The following is a 23,910-nucleotide window of genomic DNA, read 5'->3' as shown; positions in this document are numbered from 1 at the left end:
TTTCAATCCCACCACATTTTAACCAGTTATCTTCCCAGCACTCTGTACCCAAGTACAAGTCATCTAACTGTTCAAAAATTTTATATTTTTAACTTTCAAATAATTAACATTGGAAGACCATTAAGAGACATTAGCATGACAGTCTTTTTACACAGCAAATTAGGGCCCAACAGCTGCCTTTCCTAAATCTAGTCTCACCCCAGAGATTCTCATGCTTCTATGCTGGAAGCCACTTGAAGGAATCCCATCTCATTAACCTTTCCAGCCTTACCTCTGCCACAGTGTCTACAGCATGGCAGGAGCATAAAGCATGGATGCTGAATGACTTAAAAAAAAACCATTTGTAAGAGCCACGATGGTAGGCTGAGTAAATCAACGGTAAGTCAATATGGTGTCTGCCAACAAGACAGCAGGTCCTTAGGTAACAGAGAAAACCCTCTTCCTAAGTAACCAAAGTTACTGATATTCATATCTAAGAGTATACAAGAAGATTGTTTTCAGTTCTTTTTAAGGGAAGAAATATCCCAGCATTTACAGCAATGCCCTGGTTGGCTTTTGTCAACTTGACACAAGCTAGAGTCATCTGAGAACAGGGAACCTCCACTGAGAAAATGCCCCATAAGATTACCCTGTAGGCAAGCCTTTGGAGCATCTTCTTGATTAATCATCAATCATTTTGGGAGGGACCTGCTCACCATAGGTGGTGCTGCCTTCTGGGCAGGTTATCCTGGGGCATATAAGAAAGCAGGCTGAGCAAGTCACAGGGAGCAAGTCAGTGGGCAGCACCCTTCCATGGCTCTGCATCATTTCCTACCTTCAGGGTCCTGCTTTGAGTTCCTGCCCAGTCTTCCCTTCATGAGGGACTATTAAGCTATAAGCTAATAAACCCTTTTTCCCCAAAATGCTTTTGGTTATGGTCTCTATCACAGCAACACAAAAGCAAACCATGACAAACTGCCAATAAGAACTTAAGTTTCAAATTAATGGACTTTCAATAAAATTAACTCAACTGGTCCGTTTTGCCACCACTTTAGCTATCTGACCATAATACAAATTAACTGAAGAACCCCCTGGTAAATTCTAAAAAGTTACACCTGTGCTTCTTATTTCATGTTCCAGAGTGGTTTCACAATAAAGGAGTTCTAAAAAATTGTTGATAATCCTCTTCCCAAAGCTCAAGCAGTATCTTAATTGAAGTAGCCAAATAGATTCTTTAGTAAACACATTCTAATTATAATTATGTCTGTTATGAGGCAAATAAAGCTGAGGAGACAAGATGAAACAGTATTTTTCTTTCTTTTTAGGAAAAAAGCAAGAAATATAGGACTAAGTCAAATTAATGGCAGAACAGCACCAGGAACGTCATGCTCTCTCCTGGGCCTGGGCACACCAAACACTCCAGTAACAAAGCAGAATGAATGCAGAACTGTCTGTGGGGATTAACAGCAATTTGCTTATTAATATTCTCGAGAGGTATCTTTTAGGAGATCTCAGAGGCAAGACAATTAAAAACCATGGTCAGTAACACCAAAGGTCACAGACAGCAAATCTAGACCGGAAGCTTTTCTATAATGAATACTAGCTGCTGCTTGAGAAAGGCCTAGAACATGAGGACTTGTAGATAGCAAAAGAAAGGCAGGCTTCGAGAACTTAATAGTCAATCAAGTTTATTAACTCATTTTTTTCTCCTGCTGAAGAAAAGGAATAGGAATTGTTGCAAAGACAGTACAGCAATTCCTGATTCCCACATATAAGCCCCGTGGAGGCCAAACCCAGTCCTTTAAGCCCCTCAATCTTTTTTTTCTCTTAAGTACCCTTAATACATGAGAAGAATAAATCCAGCAACATGCACACAGCTTCCCTGACATGTCAAGATGAACTTGACAATTTCAGGCATTTTACTCCCTAATTCCATCATGCCTCTCTTGATGCATAAAGACTCTTCTGTCACTAAGGAAACAGTATTGCTTATCTGTGCTCTGAAGAGACCTTGGCCTGCCATTGCTTGTGCCACACACCCACTACTAGTGTGAAAAAAAAGGGAAAGTAGTCCCTTTTATTTCAGAAGCAAAACAGAGAATTAGGACAGAGTAATACAAACAATGTTCCAACAGCCCCTCACTGGACTGGTACACGGTCTCCATCTACCCATGAAATCAAGGGCAGCCCAGCCTCCCAAAGCTGCCTGATCCTCTGAAGAGGTTGGAAGAGAATCTGAACTCCTGAGGAGGAGGAAGCATCCTGTCATCCTTTAAACCAGCTTAAAAATGCTAGAGGGTTCCACATCACTCCCAGCCAAGACACAAACTTGCTGGCTGTGACTGGGACAAGTCATATCTGGAGAAAAGCTGTGGCACCCCCTGGTTTCCAGCAAGGCTTCAGGTGTTCAATAACAGCATGCAGGGAGGGTGTTGGCCCACAGCACTCACATCTCCAGTCATCTCTGCAAAGCCTTCAAGAAGCAGTGAATTCTCAGAGCCCCTTCCTTGGTGACAAAACCATGGGCTCCTTTGCTAACTCTGCAGAAACACAGCTGTGGGAGCAACAGAGTTCTACCTGCTCAGCCCCCAGGCTGAGAAGTCCAGTCCAAAGGCATGCACAGTGAACAATTGTACTCAGCAGGACTGTAGAAACCCAGCCAGTAGACATGCACAGTAACCAAGTCTGCCTCAGTAGCATGTCTGCCTGAAAAATCTACGTCTATCAGAAAATACAGAGTTTCATATGGAAAAACTCTTTGCCCCTACAGACATATGAATAATCTCACTAGAAATTATGGATTATTCTATACTACTCAGATTTTTCTAAAAGTTTCTTCATTTAGAAAACAGTTAAAATACTGGTTCCCACCAGTTAAAAACTGCAGCTATAACCAATGCTGACATCCAAAGTTTCTTGTGCTACAACTTTCCCACTGTTGGGCTGCTCTAAACTGTATAATGAAAATTGCACCACACAATGTTGATCTTTCAGGGTTTTTTTTGGGGGGGGACTGTATTCTTTTTTCAGAATCTAGCACTACACTTGAAATGTGGCCTCACTGGCACTGGTGAGTTCCTGTGTCTCTTCCTACTCAGGCACAGGTAACAATTTCCTAAGCAGGATCTGTCACCTCACGCCCGTGCTGAAGAATCCTCGCTCTCTAGAGAACTAGGTGTTAAAGTCAAACCATGATATGCTAGTAAGCCAGGCTCGTGCCACCACTACCTCCAACCGCTGGCGGTTTAGACACACTGGGTCCCTGAGAGCTTTTAAAGCCTTCTCCCTTCATCAGAGCTCTTTCCCCAGATCTTCTTATGCACCCGTCCTTTGAGACTGTCCATTTCCCCTTTCCATTATCCCCAGACTGACTGACTCTGCTCACTTACACTTCTGCTCTTTGCTGTTGGTTTGACACAGGGTCTTGCTACGCAGCCCACCTGGCCTTGAATTCATGATCCTCTGCTTCTATCTCCTGAACGTTGGGATGCCACATGCACAGCACTGGACCTCATCTCACCTATAGTTTTAATTCCCGATAGCACTTCCCAACTGTACCATTCATTAGGACAATTCCACACTTTGACTCTATCTGCCTACAGCCTTAGAGACAGACTTCACCTTATGTATCATTTGCCTCTCAGTAACAATGGAATTCCTGTATGAGGAGAATCACCATAACCAAATAAAGGCAATGACCTTCCTCTAATAAGTGTGAAAACAAGAACCTTTCTTCTGGAACTTTGGTAGTCTAAAGGTGCAGGCCCAAGAGGATAACATTTTAAGGTCCCACTAATTCCTGTAAAATGACTACAATGTAAGATATTTAACATTCAAATTCTCATTTTATGTTTTATGTACAATGAGAAATGCTTGTCATTACTAAAAGCACCACAATAACAGAGCATAAGAAATGCAATCACCACTACATTAATTAGATGAGGGAATTTTGAGTCCTGAAACTCTGTGAGCAGATTTCCTAAGGCAGGGATCTTCTCAAAAGGGACTCTGAAATGATGCAAATTCTCAATAAATGTCCTTTATCCTTCTTATTATGACAACTGGAGCTGCCTTCTCTAATAAACTCTAGTATTTCTTTAAAGTGGAACATACACTCTACTTGGAGGAGTGTTTCCAGCTAATCTAGTTAGCACAATTGTCAAGTGTTCTGTAGATGCTGTGCAGTGAGGTCATAGCCAGAGTGACCTTTTCCATTTCTGTGTCCAGCACCAACCTCTGCGCTTTGCATGCCACATTAATCTCTTCCCCATCAGAGTATCCTATTTCACAGTGAAAGGCTAATGTACAAGACCTACAGCTTTTCACCAAAGATGCAAACCCAAACGTGACTTACAATTATGAACTTGTACCTATCCCATATTCCCTGCAAAGTGTTCTATTTTCATAGTACATTGTGAAATTCTTTGCTGAAGAATCAAATATAACCCTGAATCAAAATGTAAATCGCATTCAGTGTGGTTTTCGTTTTTCATAGCTTTAGACAATTCATTTCTTTGAAGATAAAAAAATGATATGGAGAACCATGTTTGTAAGTCTCTGATAAACAAAATACCTGACTGGCTGGACACCTCTTCCTCTACCAAGCTCCCTAACAAAGTGTCCCTGAAATAAAGCTGGGCTGCTGCACCTATTAAAAGGGGAGCATTGGGAGCCTGCAATAGCAATAGCACTTCCTTGGGAACCTACTAGGCAGAGAATGACAGGCATGGAATGTAGCTCCCTAACTCTAGCTAGAGAAGAAACGGTGAGATTGCTCAGTTTTTAATAAAGAACTCATCATTCAAATAGTATTAAAACACTATTTAGAAACTATTCCTTTGAAACCTATCAAATAACCTTTTCCCCATTTGCTTTACTCTTTAGTGGTTTTGGATACAGGGCCTCAGTATGTGGCAAAGGATGGCCTTGAACTCGTGATCTTTGTGCCTCAGCATCTTGAGTGCTGGAACAACAGGTGTGTACCACCACACATGGCTCTCTAACCACTTTCCATATCTTCATTACTGTTTACTAAAATGGGTGTGTCTATCAACTCATTTCTCAATCTATGTTCAGTGGTCAAGATCACGGCCAGAGACATTTGCCTTGAGGAAAGCCTACCCCAATTTTTAGTACACTGAAGTGCTCCTTTCTCTCATTTCCATGGCAAATGTCCTGTACTTCTATAGGGCATACTGTATTTTGTGTTGGGGACAGGTCATTTCTTTCATGACCCTCCTGATTGTTGGGGCACTAGGACCTTGGCCATGTAGCTCATACCCTCAGACTGCCATTCCTCAGAGACCTTTACACAGGCTTGTGAAGCATACAGAACATCTGGGGGCATGAACTTTAAGAAAACCAAGCATGTTCAAACATCAGCTATTTAAATGGCATTAGTCCCTTCATGAAATTTATCTCCAAGTGTAAAATAAGTATATAAAACACATTAAAATATCATCTAGCACCTAATAAAAACTTAGCTATTTATTCATAATTATATAATAACATTATACTCATTATAATTCAAAGAGGAATATCTTATCTTCAAACAGTAGTTCAAAGATACCTATGCCATATGCTCAGATCCTAATGTTTCTAGAAATGGAGTAAATGAATACAACAATAATTTTTGGTCTATTTTATACATCATCATTAGATATTCAGACAATCTGGCTACTGCAGTTACTACCATAAATAAATAATACATAAACACATTGCCTGCATTTCAAAAGGTGAAGCTTTATCAACAATAAAATGAAAGCAGTATCAGGTGATGGGGTCACAGAGCCCAGCTGGAAATGTCCCCGGCACAGAAACCAGAGGCCTGGAGAGGAAGCATGTACAAAAATAAATGAGGGCTATATGTTTAAGAAGCAAGGTTATTCCCACAGTGACTGACTCTCAGGAGATTAAGAAGAGAAAGATTTGGAAAAGCCAGAACCACTGGAGAGCAATGTGTATAGTCATTATAATGATAAGATGAAAACACTTTAAATGCATAAAATCTTTAAAGTTACTGAAATTTGCATTCTTGTGTTCAAAGAAGCCAAAGATTATTCAAGTGTTGGAAAACAAACTTGCAAGAGCTGTTAATGTTTTCATACTAGCTTGCTACTTTTAATTCAAAACACACAGTCCCTATACTTGAAAAAAAGACAAAAATAAACATCATCTCGTGATAAAAAACAAAAACTAAAACCTCAAACCTCTCCATCAAGACTAATACCCCAACTCTGATTCAGAAACCATATACATAACATTGTTCCATGAAACAAAATAGCTTCAAAAATGTTTTATCTTGTCAAATTGAAGACACATGATGGCCTGGGGAGTCAGTTCAGGTGGTAAAGTACTTGTCATGCAAGCATAACCAATGAGTTCTGATCCACAGCACACTCATAACAGATGAGCACAGTCCCAGAACGTGCACCTGAACCTCATCATTAGGAAGGCAAAGATAGAAGGGTAGCCAAATTGGTGAGCTCTAGGTTCAGTGAGAGACCCTGATGCAAAAAGTAAGGTGGGGAGAGATTAAAGAGTACACCCAGTGTTGACCTTCCGCACACACACACACACACACACACACACACACACACACACACACACACACACCCCATCACCTTTGGCTTCCACTTTTGGGATGCATCCTTACACTGGTTCCTTTTCTCCTCTTACCAACCCTTTGCCACTGTCTCACTCAAAAGTAGGAGAATGTGCAGAAGTGTTTCTCAAAAGGCACTCCCCACCTCTCCACCCAAAGCACATCAGGGCTCACAGCTTCCTAACTAACTAGTTATCCCCAACCTCAATCATCCCCTTTCCATTATTTCCCCACAGGCACTCCATGTTAGCACTGGACTAAGACACTGATTCCACCACATCACAGCCCACCTTAAAATGCTCTCGAAGCCTAAACACATTCAACTTATGCATGCAGACATCACAGTAAGCCTCCTTCAGCAGAAGCAGGAAGCTAAGAGCTCATAGCTCAACCACAAGCACACAAAGCAAAGAAAGTGAAATGGGAGTAAGGCTAGCCCTTAAACTTTCAAATCCTACCCCCAGTTACATACTTCCTCCTAACTTCTCCAAACAATGTTACCAACTGAAGACCAAGTGTCCAAGCTGATGGGACACACTCTCATTTAAACCACCACATTCTTTCATATGGAAAATATGGGAGAGAAAGTTATCATCTGATCACCAGAATTGAAATTCAGAAACATATTCATCTTGATATCCTGCAAGAGCTATACTGAGACAGGTCATGCAACATTAGAAACTCATTAAACTTTCCAGGCATACCATGCTTTTGACATCCGGACATGATGTCATCTACAAAGGTCATGCTCAAGAACCACATAGTCAGTTAAAAACTCCTCAAGAGCATTTACCCTTGTGGTTTTGTGTCAGGTTCACACTATTGCTGTCCTCAGCCTATATGGCCTGTGGCCACTAGTTGGACACACCTACCAGAATACAACACGTTTGTAGTAAAACGCTTGCCTGGGAGTTTTCTGAGTCAAAACTACAGGCCAATATCAAAGCTATATGGAAATAACCAGACCAAGTATTTGCAACTGGTAACAGCAACTCTCAAACGTGAGGTTTAGAAGAGAGCTGAAGGAAGGAACCTAGGCTAGGATGTCAAAACCAACTGCCCTGAGTGTGGTCTCTTCTCTGGGTGAAAGTCTGACCATTTTAAAATCACCAGAGGAGCAAGATAATCTAGAATAGGCAATTTTAGACAAGAGGCCACGAGTAAAAAACACACTCAACCAATGATGTTTAAAACATCGAGAAACATACAAAGTATGTCCTTCTGAAAGATTTTCCTCTAACTACACAGTTCAGTGCCATCATTAGCAAAGACCATCCACCTCCATCTAGCAAGCTCTTATGTTTCTTGATTTTACAAAGAAATAATTCCCTCAAATACTACCTTTAATAAAAAGGTTATGTATTGATTTATAAAAATTAGCATACTAGGGTCATTGGAATGTAATCTTAGTACTGTCCTGTTAGAAAGCTCTAGAGGAGGTACAGGCTCTTCCTTTCATTTGGTCATATCATAACGACCTGCTCTCTTTAACTATTGGACTCAGCACGTGTTATCCTGTGTCCAGTGCCTAAGAGCTCGTTAATTACCTAAACTATATCTCCATAGGTCTTGTTAATTACCCGTCTCCTGTCTCGGAGGACCTTGTTAATAACTTGTACAGTCTCTCTAAAGAGGTCCTAACAACACATTAAAATTAAAGATGCTTTTCTTTTAGCACCTGTCAAGTGCTGTAAATTGAGAAATTTTCACATCAGTTTATTAGCCTACAGTATTTTTTTTATGGGGGTTTGTGGTGTGTTTGCTTCCTCGTCTCTCACACATAATCTCTCTGTATCTTAATATCTCATCTTAAAAAAATAAAGAAGGAAAACTTAGCAAAGTTTGTCTTTTTTGTTACAGATATTTTTTGTTTTCAATTTTAAAGACCATAAATATCAATTTGCATTAGAGAGTTAGCAAAAGGATGGCATGGATGGTATCTGTAAATTAACCCAATGGGAGATGCGCCAATTAATGAGAGCCATTATAATGAGTATTAGGATGACAAAGGGTAGAAAAGTTTCAAGTCATCTCTGGGGAATCACACATAAGTTCCAGTCAGTGCTGTGGGAACTAATCACACCCATGCCTCTCACTCCCAGTCACCATTACATGGGAAACCTTGCAAATCCCTGGCCACTAATGGATTAAGGGCTCTAAAAAAATCATCCAAAGTTGACATTCACAGTCTCAAGGAGACTGCAGATTTTCAGACACAGAGATGATATAGACTATAATAGGCAAGTCATCTTCAGACAAATATGAACACACAGTAAATAAAGCCTTATACACAGTAAGGCTTACAATGCTAAGGACTACTTTAAATAAACACACGCGCGCGCGCGCACACACACACACACACACACACACACACACACACACAGTCCATAGAAGACATTGGAAAGGAAGATGTAACAACTATGAATAAGGCCTTTTCTTTAGGATTACTTGTTTACTTTTTCAAATAAACAAATGCAACCTTACAATAATAGTCTATTTTTATAGGCCTGTTACAGCTTCCTGATAATGGCTACATGTAACAGTTCGTGGTGATCCTTGGTCTGTGGAAGTTAGACACTTAAACATACACTCTGGGTAACTAATATTTTGTAGTTCCAAAGAATGATGTGACACAAACAGGAAATGATCAGTTAAGGGGTTGGGGAAAGAAGGGAGAAAGGAAAGGAAAGCTACCTGATCTCAAAAGGAAAAGGAATACTGTCAGTAAAGTTGCAAACTATTAGTGACAAATATGTCTTTATCTTATATACTATTTCTATACTTTCCTAAAAAATATTTTGCCTGAGATCATTGGTTAGGAAGAACACAGGAAGTCTGGGAAGGCTCTTTGATGACCAAATACAAGTGAAATATATGACCTAATCAAATGAAAAATCCCATAAACAAAATATAAAGCTCACTACTAGGTTATCATACAGCGACTGAGCAAAGGCTACCCAGTGTGTAGAGCTGTAAATAAAGCAGAAAGGAAAGAAGTAAAACATGTTTTCTGTGCCCGTCAGACAGCCTACATTTCCAAGACAAACAAAATGCTTGCATTATTTCTTGTTCTCTGACTTTATTAGCTCCTCACATAAAGCAGGTTTTTATTACTTATGTATTTAAAAGCTCTAGGTAACATCCTGGTGGCACAGGCCCATAATCCCAGCTCTAGAAGCTGAGGCAGACTGTCATAGCTGCAGGGTCAACTTGGTCTGTGGTAAACTCAAGGCCACCCTAAGCAACTTAATGACACCCTGTCTCAAAGTAAAAAGTAAAAAGAAAGCTGAGGATATAGCTCAGTAGTGGAGTACCAACCCAGGATGTGAGAGACAAAAGTAGTTTTTGTTGTTATATGTTTGCTAAAATAAGACAGGAAGTAACTTTCACCATGGAGTTAAAGAATTCCCATACCTAGGTGGAGGTCTGACATTTTTCAGACCTCCTCAGGAAAATATACATCATGGGGTATACACATCATCTCCTCAAATGACTAAGCATGCTTTTTGAGTCACTGATCACAACTGATGCCAGGGTTCATCTGTATCCTGACAAACGGTTCACCCTATGTACCCATAAACACCAGTCACGGGTCAGCTTTGTCCTCAATGCCCAATACAGTCAGGTACCTCTTACCTATTCCAACTCATGGAATCTCCCATTTGTGAATCTGTTTAACCAGGCTGCCTTGCCTGCTGTGTTCTCTATCTTAGGTAGGGTCCATTGAAATCTGAGTTTATCAGCTCAACTCCTGACTCCCAGCTGTCAAAACTGAATATGTATGACAAGAAGGATACAATTCAGATCAGCAAGTTTTAAACCTGGCTGATTGATCATCAATGGGAAGTTTTTAAAGCATTGATTTTCCTTCAAGGCACACTGATGAAAAGATTCATACTTCATGTGAAAGGAGATCCAACAGTTTAAAGACAAAGTGAAACAGGAGCCAACACTCATTCTCACTGGCCCAGATGAGAAGAGGCTAGGGTTGGGGGTAGTCAACAAAACTAGCATGGCACTCAAGAGAACATCCAAAGACCCAGACATAAGCATCTGATGGAAATTCCAAATCCTCTATCAGAACAAGCCCAAAGGAGGTAAACACCAGGATCCTACTCAGGAGAGAATGTGTTGTTAGCATTGCACAAAGAAGGGTTTGTGATACCCCTTCCTGTCCCATTTTTCGAGTGGAGGCAGAGAGGCCCACGAAGGAAATTAACTTCCCAAGGTGAGTGGGGAAGCTGGGCAAGAAGAAAAGTTGGGTAGTATGAGAAGGCTAAAAAATGACAAACCTTAACATTTACAAGTGTTTGGGGTTTCTGTTTAGACCCACACTTCTTATGCATTTCTAACCTGAGTTTTCTTAAACAGAACAGAAGGCATTTTGATCCACTGCTCACTCAGAAAGATAAATAATGGTAAATGTGACTGCATGGAAACATCTTAGCCACTTAATTCTGGGAGCATCTTTCTTGTAAAGGTTGTTTCAGGTGCCGTGCCCTTCCAGGGTTCAGGCTAATCTCTACTCAGCTAGTATGGATGTTAGCAAACTATTTCTGGAAAAGGTCAAAGAATAAAGCCCAGTGTGGTAGTGCATACCTGTAATTCCAACAATGAAGAGGCGTTTGAGGCCAACATGGACTGCATAGTGAAAGCATGAAAGTTAAAAAAAAAAAGGCCAAAGAATAAATATTGGTTCTGCAGGTCATAAGTTTCTGACATATATTATTTAATTCATTCATTCTAGCAACAAACACCCACACAAAGATGAGGATGGTTGTAACCCAACAAAATGTCATTTACAGAAACAGTCAACAAGACAGAGATGCCAAGGCCTCGTTGGTCAGTCCCTACTCTTGGCAAGGAAGAGACAATGAGGGCAAGCAGAAAACTACAGAGAAGGAAGCAGATGTACTACACAGCTCTCACACTGCCTCTGTACAGAGCCACAACAGTCGCATGCTCAAAACTCAAGTGCAGAACACACAACCAAGCGGTGGCTATGGAGGTGCTCAGCTGAAGCCTCCACGCTTGGAAGGCTGAGGAAGGAGGAGCTCAAGTGCAGCCCATCCTGTGACACACAGTGAGACAAGACTCATCTGAAAAACAACACTGATTGTGTGAACATATTTGCCCATTTCCACTATTCACATCATTTATAATGTTTTTAAAAAACAATTATTGTAAACAGCCTTTTAAAAACTCGCAACCCCAAAGACATATCTGCTCTTTAAAAATGATGTTTTGCTGGTATAGAAAGGGACTGCTTTACAATTAAGAAGCCATAACACAAATTAGTATTTGAATATGTTGATAATAAAATTTATCAACACTTTCCTCAGATTTTTGCCAACAAAAGGCAAGAGGAACAATTCTGAAGCACAAACAATACCATCTGACATTTTCCTAGAAATGACATGAATTATAACTATACTTTCATGTTCATGAGCAGGGGAAGATTGACAGACGTTAAGTGTTAACTGGCATCTACAATCTCAGTAGAAACTGAACTAGTGTCTTTCACCTGCACAATGCTGTATACTAAGCCAAGTCCATTCCCCTCTGGTCACACAGCTAAACCCAACTTCTTAACAGTTTGCAGTAAAGATGGAACCTGATTGAACTCTGGCCAAAGGGACATATGCAAACTCATGACCCCAGTCCTAGCATGGGACAATACACTATGTGGATGGCCCCCACCTCTCCGGGTGTGCCTCACTGACCCTTGAAGGTAAATAACAATGGGAGCACTACAAGAAGGAAGACGCCTAGCTCCATATTAAACCCCCACAGAGCACCTATTTACCCCATTCTCTAAGAATGTCCTGCACTAAGCCACTGAGATTGCAGTTGATAACCTAGTCTACCTGTCATATAGACCCTAGAAATGTTGGCTCATGTCATAAATCTTACATATTAGTATAAAACTCAGCTTTTTAAGTTAGTACTGGGGACTTAACCCAGGACCTTGCGCACACTAGGCAAGCACCCTTGCCAATGAGCTATATCTGTTCTTCTTTATTTAAACTTTTTGATTATGAAATAACATCTCATTAAGTTGCCCAGGCTGCCTCAACCTCCTGCGTGCTAGGCTAGCAGGTGTATGTTGTCACACCTGCTTGCCTCTCCTAGTTTAAATAGTGTTGAGGTAAAAATGTACATATCAATCTTTTTGGATCCATTTAAGTCTATTAATAAGATCTCCACAACTCACACTGGGCTGGAAGCAGGAGGCAGACAGAATGAAAAGGACATTTCTAGGACCTGTTTTACTACCATGTGTATGTTCAAAATTTCTAATGTGGACTGTCTACCAAGCAGTACACTGGAGATTAAGGTAAAAAAGATGAATGAAATGCAGGCCCTGCCTTTAAATTACTCGTGACAGTGGAAGGAAAAAGTGACTAAGCTATTCCTTCAGAAGATTAGACTGATTTAGGAAACTCTGAGCCCTAGAAGCCAATATTTCTCTCTGGCAGAGTGGGAAAGGCTTCTGGGAAGCAGAGCAGTCACCAGGAAGAACCCTGAAAGAGTGGACATCAGGGAGGAAGCTTGCCCTCCACTCAGCTCAGCATGCAGCCTGACTAACTTCCTCATCAGATTTCCACAAGGTTGTAGGAACAATTTCAAGATGCAAAATGAAGTGTGTTTTGTGGTTTCCAGTGTGGATTTTCCTCGGGCAGATGTTACATACACAAAACGAAAACCTTTGACTTCTAAAAGTTATGTTCTTAGTTACTGAAGAAGGAAGAACATAAAGAAAATTCTCCAGTGCTAGTCACATGCTTAATCACTTAGAGGATATTGATACAGTTCCTTCCCATGCTCCTGAAATCCTAGGCGTGCCAGTTCACATGCCAGTTTCATGACAATGTGTTGTGCTTTGAATTGACTCAGTAGTGTCAAAACTATGGGTCACAAAAGTTCAGATCTCTAAGTAAGTGTTACTTTGCATACTGGAAAAATAATTCACAATACATGATCTGTGTAGCCTCAAAAGCCCTGGTCTGGATATTGCTTGATTCAGCTGAGGGATGATACTGGAGGAGAGGAATTCTAGACACTCTGCTGACAATAGCCTCTCAAATTCCACCCACACTAAACTGCTGGCTGGAAACTCAGAACTGAGCCTTTTTATTCAGCCCATTTATATGCAACTGTTTTGTGCTTTAACTAGAGACACCCATTAACTACAAACGTTTTAATTCACTGGAAAGATGACTGTGACACAGAAAGAGAAATTTCCAGGAATGTATGTTCTGTCCTCATTTCTATAGCCTCATAAACACAAAGAAAAATGCCTTTTTTAAAATCTAGTCTTATATACTTCATATATAGAATTCATAACACAGACCTAATTTTGGTAAAAGTAGTGTTAAGTAAAACAAAGTGAAGCTGAAATCTACGAAGGCCATCTTCTCTATTAAAGCCCATGGAAGCCCAAGGCATTAAAGACTTTAGGACTCTTATTTTTTCATATGATAGCATAATTTTCAGACATTATTTTCCAACTAGTTCACTTTTTCTTGCTTTTCACTGTAAAATTAGATTACCCAATTTCTAAGTTATCTTGAACAACTGTAGTCAACAATCTCCTACAAAAAATAAAAATGTTCAGAAAGGGGGTGGGGGACACTCCTATTTATGCCTGTACTTAGGATTTGATAAAATATTAACACATCAAATATCAGCATGTTAGAACTTCACATCAACACTGTGAACTCTTCAATTGATTACTGATAGCAAAAATAAATATTTGTTTCTCCGAAGTATAATCTATATACACATAGAATGATTTTTTTCTAAAACCACAACAAATCACCATCTAATAATAAAAGAAAACAAACCAACAAAAAATGAGCACTTCCCTGTGGCAATTTTAAGTGCAAGGTTTTTTTCTAACCCAGCATAAAAAAAACACACACACACACACATACACACACACACACAAAGGGGGGAGATGGAGGGATGGAGGAGGGAGGGGGAAGGAGGGAGGAGGGAGAGGAAGGGAGAGGGAGGCCCAAGAGTGAGGCCTACCCAAGGGGCTGCTGATGCTCCATCTTCTGTTTGTAGTGGGGCAGAACAAAAAGCACTAATCTTAAAGAAAACAATACAGGATAATACATCAATCAAGATAGAGGTCACCTTTCCCTTACTGAAAACTCCTGGGACCCAACATGCTTTAGAGTTTGGTGTGGGGAGATTTTAGAATATATGCATAGACTTTATATACAAAAAGCCCAAATCCAAATGTTTCAATTCTGAAACTCAAGTGAGTTCCATCCATGATGAAAGCATTAACACTGCTGCCATACTTCTACAAAAAAGTATGTCAGGTTTCAAACCAAGGATGCTCACCCTGAAGCAGTGACCATCTATAGTTTCCCTGGCTTTGTACTATGTCCTTTATGCATTATTTACCCTCACTAAATCCTACAAAGTATTATTTTCTTAGCCTCAAAAGATGTAGATGCTGAGATCTACAGAGGTCATAGGACTACAAAGTGAGGATTCCTGCTCAGGCCTATATTCTAGACTTTACAATGGGAGGGAAAGTGTCCACTATATGGCAAACACTCTGCCTCTAATGTGTTCTTCCACAATTACTTAAAAATTTCAAGGTCATCTTCATCTTTGCTTGTGGTCCCTAATCCCTGACTTTAAGATGCTGTGGAGTAAGCAGCAGTACACATGGAAGGACCCAGGGCTTTAAATCTCCCATCTTCTTCAGCTGATTGCACTTGTCATCCCAGGGCTCTGGTTAGTGTGTTCACAGTACCCCCAAGGGTTACCAGATTTCAGAAAACATTCATGAATAAAAGGAATTTCTGACCAGCCATTTCATAAGGACAGTTAACAACGATTATGACAACATTAATACACCATCTTTGATACAGAACAGTGTGTTGACTGCTATTGGTTCACTAAAGCACCCCAAAGAGCCTATGATTTAATCCCTGGGAAGTACCTAGAAACACATTTCTGGATTGAACTCATAACCATGGTTTATTCACTCTCGCTGGGTCTCATCAAAAGCTATGCTGTTTTCTCCAAGACCTATCTATGGTGGCTTCCAGGCTCCCATACATAGGTGCAGACAAGGGTTAAGAGGAAGAAGACTTTGTTCTTCCAAGGCAAAACATTCAATTCCAAGGACATATGCAAGCAACAATGTTTAGGTCTATGATGAACTGTTAGAAAAGAATTAGGTAAAAAAAATTAAATGAATATAAAATATCCATGCATCTAAAAGGACTATTTATCACCTTCAGTTACAAGGTTCCCTAAATAGCACACACACTCCTCCTTGGTGAGCTTACCTTGAAGATGGCATTATAGTTGAAGCCCTGAATTTTGCTGTAAACGGATTGGTTGACTCATAATCAAAATAGTCCTGCCGGTTTTCATTAAACGCACTAGGTGATTTCAAGTCACAGGGGCTATCAGATCCCCCATCGTTAAGCTTCTCTGATCTTCTACTATCTTTCTTCCCGGTCACTCTTTCAAACAGGCTCACTTTCTCTCTTTTCTCTCTCTTATTTTCTTTCCTTACTTCAATTGGTTTTGAAAATAAATTCATGCTGCTCTCCCACGACTCACTGCTTTCTTCAAATGGATTCTTCTTTCTTGGCAGTGTTGCAAATTTTTGGGGTAATGAAGCAGTCACATTTATAAACGGGTCACTCTGTCTTCCAAAAGAGGGTTCGCCTTCGTCCACAATGCTGCCGGGTTGGTTCAGTTTAGAAGTATCAAAGCTTAGTGTTCTTCTGTGTGGAGACTTGAGACTTCCTACAAATATTTTTCCCCCATTAGTAGGTGATGGGTGACATACGCTATTACACTATTCTGCTGCTTCAGAATGAAAACAATTAGCTAAAGATATTAACCCTCAAAACAATCAAAACAATCTTAAAATTAGGTAAGGGATATTGTGTTGTAGATGGGCTAATAATAGTGTATTGTGAGACAATTGGTATCTTACTGGCTTAGAAACCATCACATGAGAAAAATATAAGGTAAACCCAAAGGACCTGCTGACAATGATCATGTTGGCAAGTCTTTGACTTTTCCTCTGGATAGAGACATTCTCTCTAGGAACACTGAGATGGGATGGGATATATGCTGCAGCTTTTCTTGTTTTGTTTTTTGGTGTGTACTACCACGTCACCACCTGCCTTGCTTTTTGAATGTGGGTTTTGGGGATTGAACTCAGGTCCTCCTGCTTTCCAGGCAAGTTACTTTACCAATCTAACCTGGCTGCAAGCTTCTGAAAAGCAGAAATGACAGAAAAAAAAAAGAAAGGAGACCAGGCCACGAGTGAAGACTAAGATTCATTTCATTATCGCCTATAATGTAAATACAAATACATAAAATACAAGGGAGGGATAAACAGAACTGAGTGCCACTTACCACTTTCTGGAACAACTCCAAAGGAATCTATCTGGCGACTGAGAAGATGTGTTGGACCTACAGCACTGGACTTCAGTTTTTCAGAAGACAAGTGGGACCCAGTTAAATCAGACATCGAATGGGCAGAAGAGAGCCGCTGAGGACCCAAAAGAAAAGGCTTTTTTGGTTTGGATTTCATCTGTGTTTCACCGCTTGAAAACTCAGTACTGGCATCGGGCGTGTGTGTGCTTGGAATGACTGCAGAAGATGTATCAGAGAATGTCCCGTCATTTTTTCTCCCTTTCATCTTATCTTTTAATTTTGCAAAAGGCGATCTCGTCTTATCCTTCATTGACAAGTCAAACATACTTGCTGTCATATTGTTTCTCATAAACTGAATATTGACCTTTATTTCACCCCTGTTTTTGATTCTCTTTCCTTGTTTGGATTCTAATCTAAACCACCTTCAAGAGAAGAGAAAAAGTTGGTTTTAACATATAATGGCAACAGCAAGCTGTGTTATATCCAGGCAGCTTTTTAAGTAAAGTGACTACCCATTATCTACACACTGAGTAAGAACCAGTCAACCACAAATTTCTAGGTTAACTCAGTGTTTAAAAAGAAAACATATCAAACAAACAAACTGGTCCTAAATTCTGTAGAATGACACAGACCAAAGGAGAGTATGTAAAGGGCTTTAGATAAAACTTCCCCTCATAATTCAAAACTCATCATCAAACATCCTTATCAACAATAGCTAATTATGTTTCCATATGGGACAAGTGTTACTAATGGCCTAAGGATATGTTTAACATTCAAAGACACTGAGCCAGGAACTGTAATTCATCACTTCCAATCATTTCTGAGTACCATAAAATGACAAATAATGATGACATTTAAATAAAATATTTAACTCCTATCCCAAAATATGATTTATAGGAAAAGAATTTTATTAACAGTGGAAATATTACATATCATTAAATTCAAAGTACCAATATTTATATTCATATAGAATGGATCTAAGCCTTTCCCTGAGTAAAATATGAAAAATGAGTAAAATGGAAGAAGTGATAAACAATAAGTCTTCTTGTGAAGTTTTCAAAGAATAAAAATATCAAATAACTCCTTCCAGAAAGTTACTGATTCTGCAAAGTAAAAAGGACTTTACAAACAAAGCCAGACCCCAGCTTTCGGGACTCTCTCGCATCATGCTGTCAATTTGTAAGTGAACTATATATGAAGCAGGACTTGTTTTGGTTTTGTCTACAGTATTTTTTATCCACAAGGAATCCTCCAGTTGTTGGGATCACTAGTGGTCACTCTACAGGGCAAACAGCCTGAACCCGCAGCATATTGCCCCAATGTTTTCATATCATTTAGTGACGGAGTCTGACACCCATTCTGAAGACACACTGTTATTTAAACACAGCTCTAGTAGAGTGCAATGGATTTTACAAAGCAACTCTGACCTAATTTTATATTACTTTTTTTTTCTTGCTGTTTGACAACAGGATAGCTAAAATACGGTTGGACTTCTTCTATACATCGACCCAAAGACTGGCACACAGGAAGGACAGAGTGCAGATACCCAACCTGTATCAGCTCCAAGATGCTGCCATGCTTCCTTGATGAACTGGAATGATTCAATCAATCAGGACTTAACCATACTGATGCCAAAACAAACAGTTACTTAACACAGAGACATTTATGATGGAATGAGTTACTCTAAGACCCTGGGCTGAGAAAAAAAGTTATACAATGATATAACATCTAAACAGGGATGGGAATAAGAGATGGCAGCGATGAACTGCAGGATGGAGCCCACCAAACAATACAAGCGTGAGCTCACAGAGCACCCCCAGGTGAGGCAATGCCACACACCCCAGAGCTAACTTGGGGTTTTGGAAAAGTGGGCCATTTTCAATGGTCTGAGAAATGCTTCTGATGGGTGATACCTGAGAAATACTCTAAAATATCAGGCTATGTGAAAAATGATTGAATGCTCTTTATAAGAATGTATCCCCCTCCCCAAACAAGCAACAAAAATATGTATGTGGAGTTTATAACAAGTTGATAAACCCAAGTTGAAGACAATATATCAACGGTTCCCAAAATGGAAGGGGTTGAAAGGTGGTCAAAATTCAGAGTTTTTGAAGAATGAATTATCTACTTTAACACCTTTACTCTGGTGATAAAGAAACTGAGGCAAGGAGAATGGCAAGTCGTTTCCCCAAGTCAGATGGACGTCAATAAGGAAAACATCTAAAGCTGACGAAAAACATCTGCAGAAAATACAAGCTAGTCCCTACTTGATGAAGCGCGTGTGTTAATAAGGTTAACCACATGGCTGCCACACGTTACAGAATACTGCATTTAACCAGAAAGCACACGGGGGGGGGTCTCTCCTCCAAGAGAGTTAGCTCCTTGAGAACAGCTTGCTTTACACTAAAAATTCACTCTATCTTTTATTTCTAGAATCATCTTCGTAAAATCAACAAGATTCAACTCCAAACATGCATATGCCTTGTGCCACTTTGGTTTTAGTAGGAAATTCTAAACACCTAAGCAAGTTTTAAAGAATAAAACAACAATGCATTTAAATACAAGTGTAAATACACTGGATTTTTCCTTTCTCCCTGTATAAAAACAAAACAACAACAAACAAATCAAAACCTTATAAAGAACTCTGATAAACACACTGATTTAAAGGGCAGGCCTGACAAGTAACTTTAGCTATTCTGTTTTGAAACTGATCTTAATGAGAAGAACTCCAAGAATCCTGAAATAATGTTTGTTTTCCCAGGCTTCAAAGAGACAAATGAAGACACTGCACTTGGGAGTTGCTGGATTAATGCCTGTTCTTTCCCACCTCTAGAGTGCTGGATTGAAATGGTATATGGCTTCTGTTCAATTTTCAGTGGGCACAGGTCCATTTCCAAAACTACCACACATGTGGGAATGATTTCCAAGCAACTGGTGCTCTGTGGTCAGAAATGGGACAAGACTGGCAATAAGGAGGCCAGAGGCCAGGAAGCAGGTGTAATGCAGACACACAGACACACACACACACATAGACACACACACACCACACACACACAACATAAAGTCTACACATGCACAAGTCACACCTAACTCCAGGTACTTTGATTATTATTAATTTTTAAGAGCATTGAGAAAAAGGATATCACCTACTTGGGTTACTTAAAAAAAACAATGGATATTTTGTAACAGCATCAACAATTTTTCCATTCTATTATTAAACATTGTGCTATTTCCTTAAATCCCATGCCAGAACCAACCCAGACATCTATTAAAAGAAGGCAAACGTGAAACTTCTCTGTCTGCTCAAAGGATCTGGCTCAGGCCTTTCCCCCTTCTCCATAGGGGAGAAAAATGTGTGTGTGTGTGTGTGTGTGTGTGTGTGTGTGTGTGTGTGTGTACACATATGTATATTCAAAGTAGAAAATTAAGTTAGAATAATAATTTTAAGTACAATACTTTTTGCCTTTCATGACACAACTAGAAGACAAGATGTAAACATGTGTCTATTCACTGTCGAAAAGTACAAAGTGTCACACCCAGCAGTTCCATGGGACATCTCAATCAGATGGTAGCCTTCATCACTCACTCCACTTTTCCAAAAAGCCCTTGGGAATATGCTGACAAGGTTTAGCAATGTGCAGAATATTAAATACCTTTCTTTTAATACACTGGTGGCTCAAGTCTGTCTCTTACTATGCCACATGTGCAGCTGGGCTGGAAAAGGAAGCTATTAAATATATTAAAAATCTAGAAATATTACCAATAAAGATACCTCATCAAATACACAGTTCCTATTTAGTCACCCACAAAAAAATATTAAGGGTTTAATACCATATGAAAATCCCTTTGTATGCAGCAACATCGCAAGCTCTGTTGAGAGCATTTCAAAGCATCTCCCCTCCAAAAGCTCTCTTTGGTTTTATAGACAGACTACGATATTAGAGATTGTTCATGGTCTAGTTTATTGTAACTGCGAAGCTGCCAAAGATGGAAATAAAACAAGAAATTTTAAAAGGCTATTTCATTCTCAGGATCTTTGTATCCACACTTGGGCCTACTTAAATTTGGGGAATTTACAGTTGAGAGGTTTTTAGTATATTATCATTAATATTAAAAGTTCTGTTTTAAAGCACAGTAAGAAATCTGAAGCTGTAGATACTTAAAATCTCACAGTCAAAACACTTTACAGGGTATAAACTAAATCACCCCAAACTGACAATTTGGGACAAATGATCGGGCTATTATTCGCTTTTCATTTTAAATCTGATGAAGAACCCTTCAGAAGAAAGAAAATGCTACTTGTTAAATATGAAGAAGTTTAAAACCATTAAATACACAACTTAAACTTTTTCTCATGTCCTCATTGAATATTTGCCTTTTGTTCTTCTTGTATTTCTAGTGTTTTGTCTTACACGCACTAAATCTTAGATGAAGACTTGATTCAAACAAAACAAAAGCAATTACTATTATGTGAAGTCTGCAGGTAGGTTTTTACAAAAAAGAAAAAAATGATCACTATTTTTGAAATGTAAGAAATTAACATGAACTTAAAATGATCATTGTAAAACAAAGTACTCTAGAAGGTAGATAAACTTACAGCAGGGCTGGAGGGGAAAGTAAAGAGTTCCATTCACCCTTCTCTCATGAAACTCCAGTCATCTCAATGACTTTGGAGCAGAAAACCAAGTACGTTAAAGGTTGGAGCCAGAGACCCACCTTTCCAAACAAGCTACTTGTTTGAATTTGGGACATAACATCCTAGGGCTGATTTGTATTTTGGTTTCTTAAATTAAGTATATCTAACTCAGGCTTGAAAGTTCTCTTTCAAAAGCCATGTTTTCATTGAAGAGGTCATTAAGCCACTGCGTCACAAGACTTTAATCACTGTCTCCAATCGTACAGCAGTTAATTCGGCCTAAACACTCCGGCTTTGCCGAACCCACTCTTCAGTAAACAATAGCTCCACTATACTGCAAATTCAAAGGGAAAAATGTCAGTGGGCTCAAGACTGGTGATGTTTGTGCAGACTTGCAAAACTTTTTTTTTCTTTCAACAACTTTCTACTCTACCAAGAAGTACTGACCCTGAAAACTGGTGAAGCAAAAAAATAAAGACCGACTGTTTACAATGCTGAAATACAGAGTTCTAAAACCAGCAATTTATCTTTTGACAGACCTTACTAGTAATTTACCTTTTAACAGTGTTCAGCAAACAGACCATAACATGCATAGATTTAATTTTCTGATTTTCTAGTTCATGCTCTAGGCCTCTTATAAAAAGTATTCATTTTCTTAAAATCCACTGCGATATATTCTAAGAGGTGTCTACCTCACACAGAAATGAGGAAAAATAATGGATCATTAATAACTCCACTTTAAAAAAATCATTTCACAGGAAAAGGTACTTTTTCTTCAAAGTCATGCAAATAGAAATGCTTAAAACCGGATCCGATTGCAATTCCCAAGACCCATGGCTCAAATATACTACATTCAAGAACAGTTCATCCATATATATTTAAGCGCCCCAAAATCCAAGACAAATTATATAACTTACTCTGTTTTCCTTCTTTGTTTGTCCTCAAAGATGTCATTGAGATTGATTGCCACCTGCCCTAAAAACTTATCCAGTCCCACTAGGGACCTGTGCATCACTATAAGAAAAAGAATGTATTTCTCTGGATTGCCCTGCATGAGCAACCCAGGCAACTCAAAGGAGGCCTCCTCCTTCCAGACAGGCTCCAGCGTTTTCTCTGCTACAGAAGTCGAGTACTTTTCTTTGCCCAGCTGAATTATGGTGTATGTGTCATTGGTGCCACTTTTGCCTTTTGGCTTCAGGTCTTTAGCTTGGAGCACTGTGACCTGCACGTGGGTTGGGAACCACTTTTGGGCTTGCTCGGACAGCATCATTCTGGGGTTTTATTTTGTTATGTTTTTCGGGTTTGGTTTTTTTTTGGGGGGTGGGAGGATGTTGTTTGTTTGTTTGTTTGTTTGTTTTCCTGCACCGAGTTCAAAAGCGCCGGCAGTGCCCCTCCCGCAAGCAAGGAGAGCCCGGTTCCCTGATCACAGCATCCTTAAGGGCACTTCAGCGAGCTTGGGGGTGGGGGAGCGGTGGAGATGGGGGGGCTGCCCCAAGGTCCCTAAGGGCTGATGTCAAAATGACCGGCTCGGACGGCCGGGGGCCGCCGCTGCGGGGGTCCCTTTCTTCCGCAGAAGGACAGGGGTCCACATCACCTGGCCGCCCGGTCCAGGCCTCCGCGCGCAGCCGGACGCCTCGCGTCGCCGCCACCGTCCCAGGGCCTGGCGCCCCTGCGGCCGGGCCTCCGCCCGGTGCGGCCCGGCTCCTCCTCCGACCCGGCTGATACGAACCGTCGGCGGCCGCGGGGCCTGGCTCCCTCCGCCCGCCCGCGCAGCCTCGCCTCGGCTCCTCCCCCGAGAGAGTGGCGTAGGCCTGGGCGAGCGGGGCGGAAGCCGCCGTCCAGGATGGTGGGGGGATCCCCGGCGGCAGCACGGGGCGAGGCCTGGCCTGAGGTGGGGGGGGAGGGGGGAACCCGCGGCTCCTAGCGCCCGGCGCGCGCCACTTCCGGGTTGGCGGTCTCCATGTTGAGCCGGGGCTGCGCGAGGGGGCGGGGCCGGGCGGGGTGGGGGGGTGGGGTTAGCGCCTCCCTGGTTGCCGTGACGACGAGGCGGCGGCGGGGAAGCGGGACACGCTGGAGGCTGGGATGCTCGCCCTAGATCCAGACCCCTCAGTGGGCACTGTGGCTCAGGCCTGGCAGTTGACGGCCTGGGGGATGCTTGAGCCCGCAGAGGCCTACAGGAGGTTTCAGGGAGGCGGCGCTGGGCCTTGCACAAACGCCTGCAATTTGGGAGAGAACCGGTTTCCATCTTGGAAGGCGGGGA

The 23,910-nt window shown here is 40.8% G+C and overlaps 1 protein-coding gene across 10 annotated transcripts in view; it reads right to left on the bottom strand.

Moving 5' to 3' along the window:
* Positions 1-23,281, bottom strand: part of Rab11fip2 (RAB11 family interacting protein 2) — a 68,793-nt gene extending 45,512 nt beyond the window's left edge. For 3 of the 10 annotated variants that reach the window (XR_005875939.1, XR_005875940.1, XM_040742010.1), the window contains exons 1-4: positions 22,568-23,281; positions 16,994-17,436; positions 15,904-16,372; positions 11,183-11,224 (exon numbers count right to left, since the gene is read on the bottom strand). Coding sequence is in view for 7 of the 10 variants with exons in the window: in XM_040742010.1 (XP_040597944.1) it covers positions 11,183-11,224; positions 15,904-16,372; positions 16,994-17,436; positions 22,568-22,920 (1,307 nt within the window). In the remaining 3 variants the exon portion in view is untranslated. The remainder of the gene's footprint in view (positions 1-11,182; positions 11,225-15,903; positions 16,373-16,993; positions 17,437-22,567) is intronic. The other 7 variants (XM_040742018.1, XM_040742005.1, XM_013124678.3 and 4 more) reach the window with 7 other exon arrangements.
* Positions 23,282-23,910: the final 629 nt, after the last annotated feature.

This window comes from Mesocricetus auratus, unplaced genomic scaffold, assembly GCF_017639785.1.
Source record: "Mesocricetus auratus isolate SY011 unplaced genomic scaffold, BCM_Maur_2.0 Super-Scaffold_4256, whole genome shotgun sequence".
In the NCBI taxonomy this organism is placed as follows: domain Eukaryota; kingdom Metazoa; phylum Chordata; class Mammalia; order Rodentia; family Cricetidae; genus Mesocricetus; species Mesocricetus auratus.
Note: the sequence above shows the minus strand (reverse complement) of the source record. Positions and strands in the feature narration are given on the sequence as shown.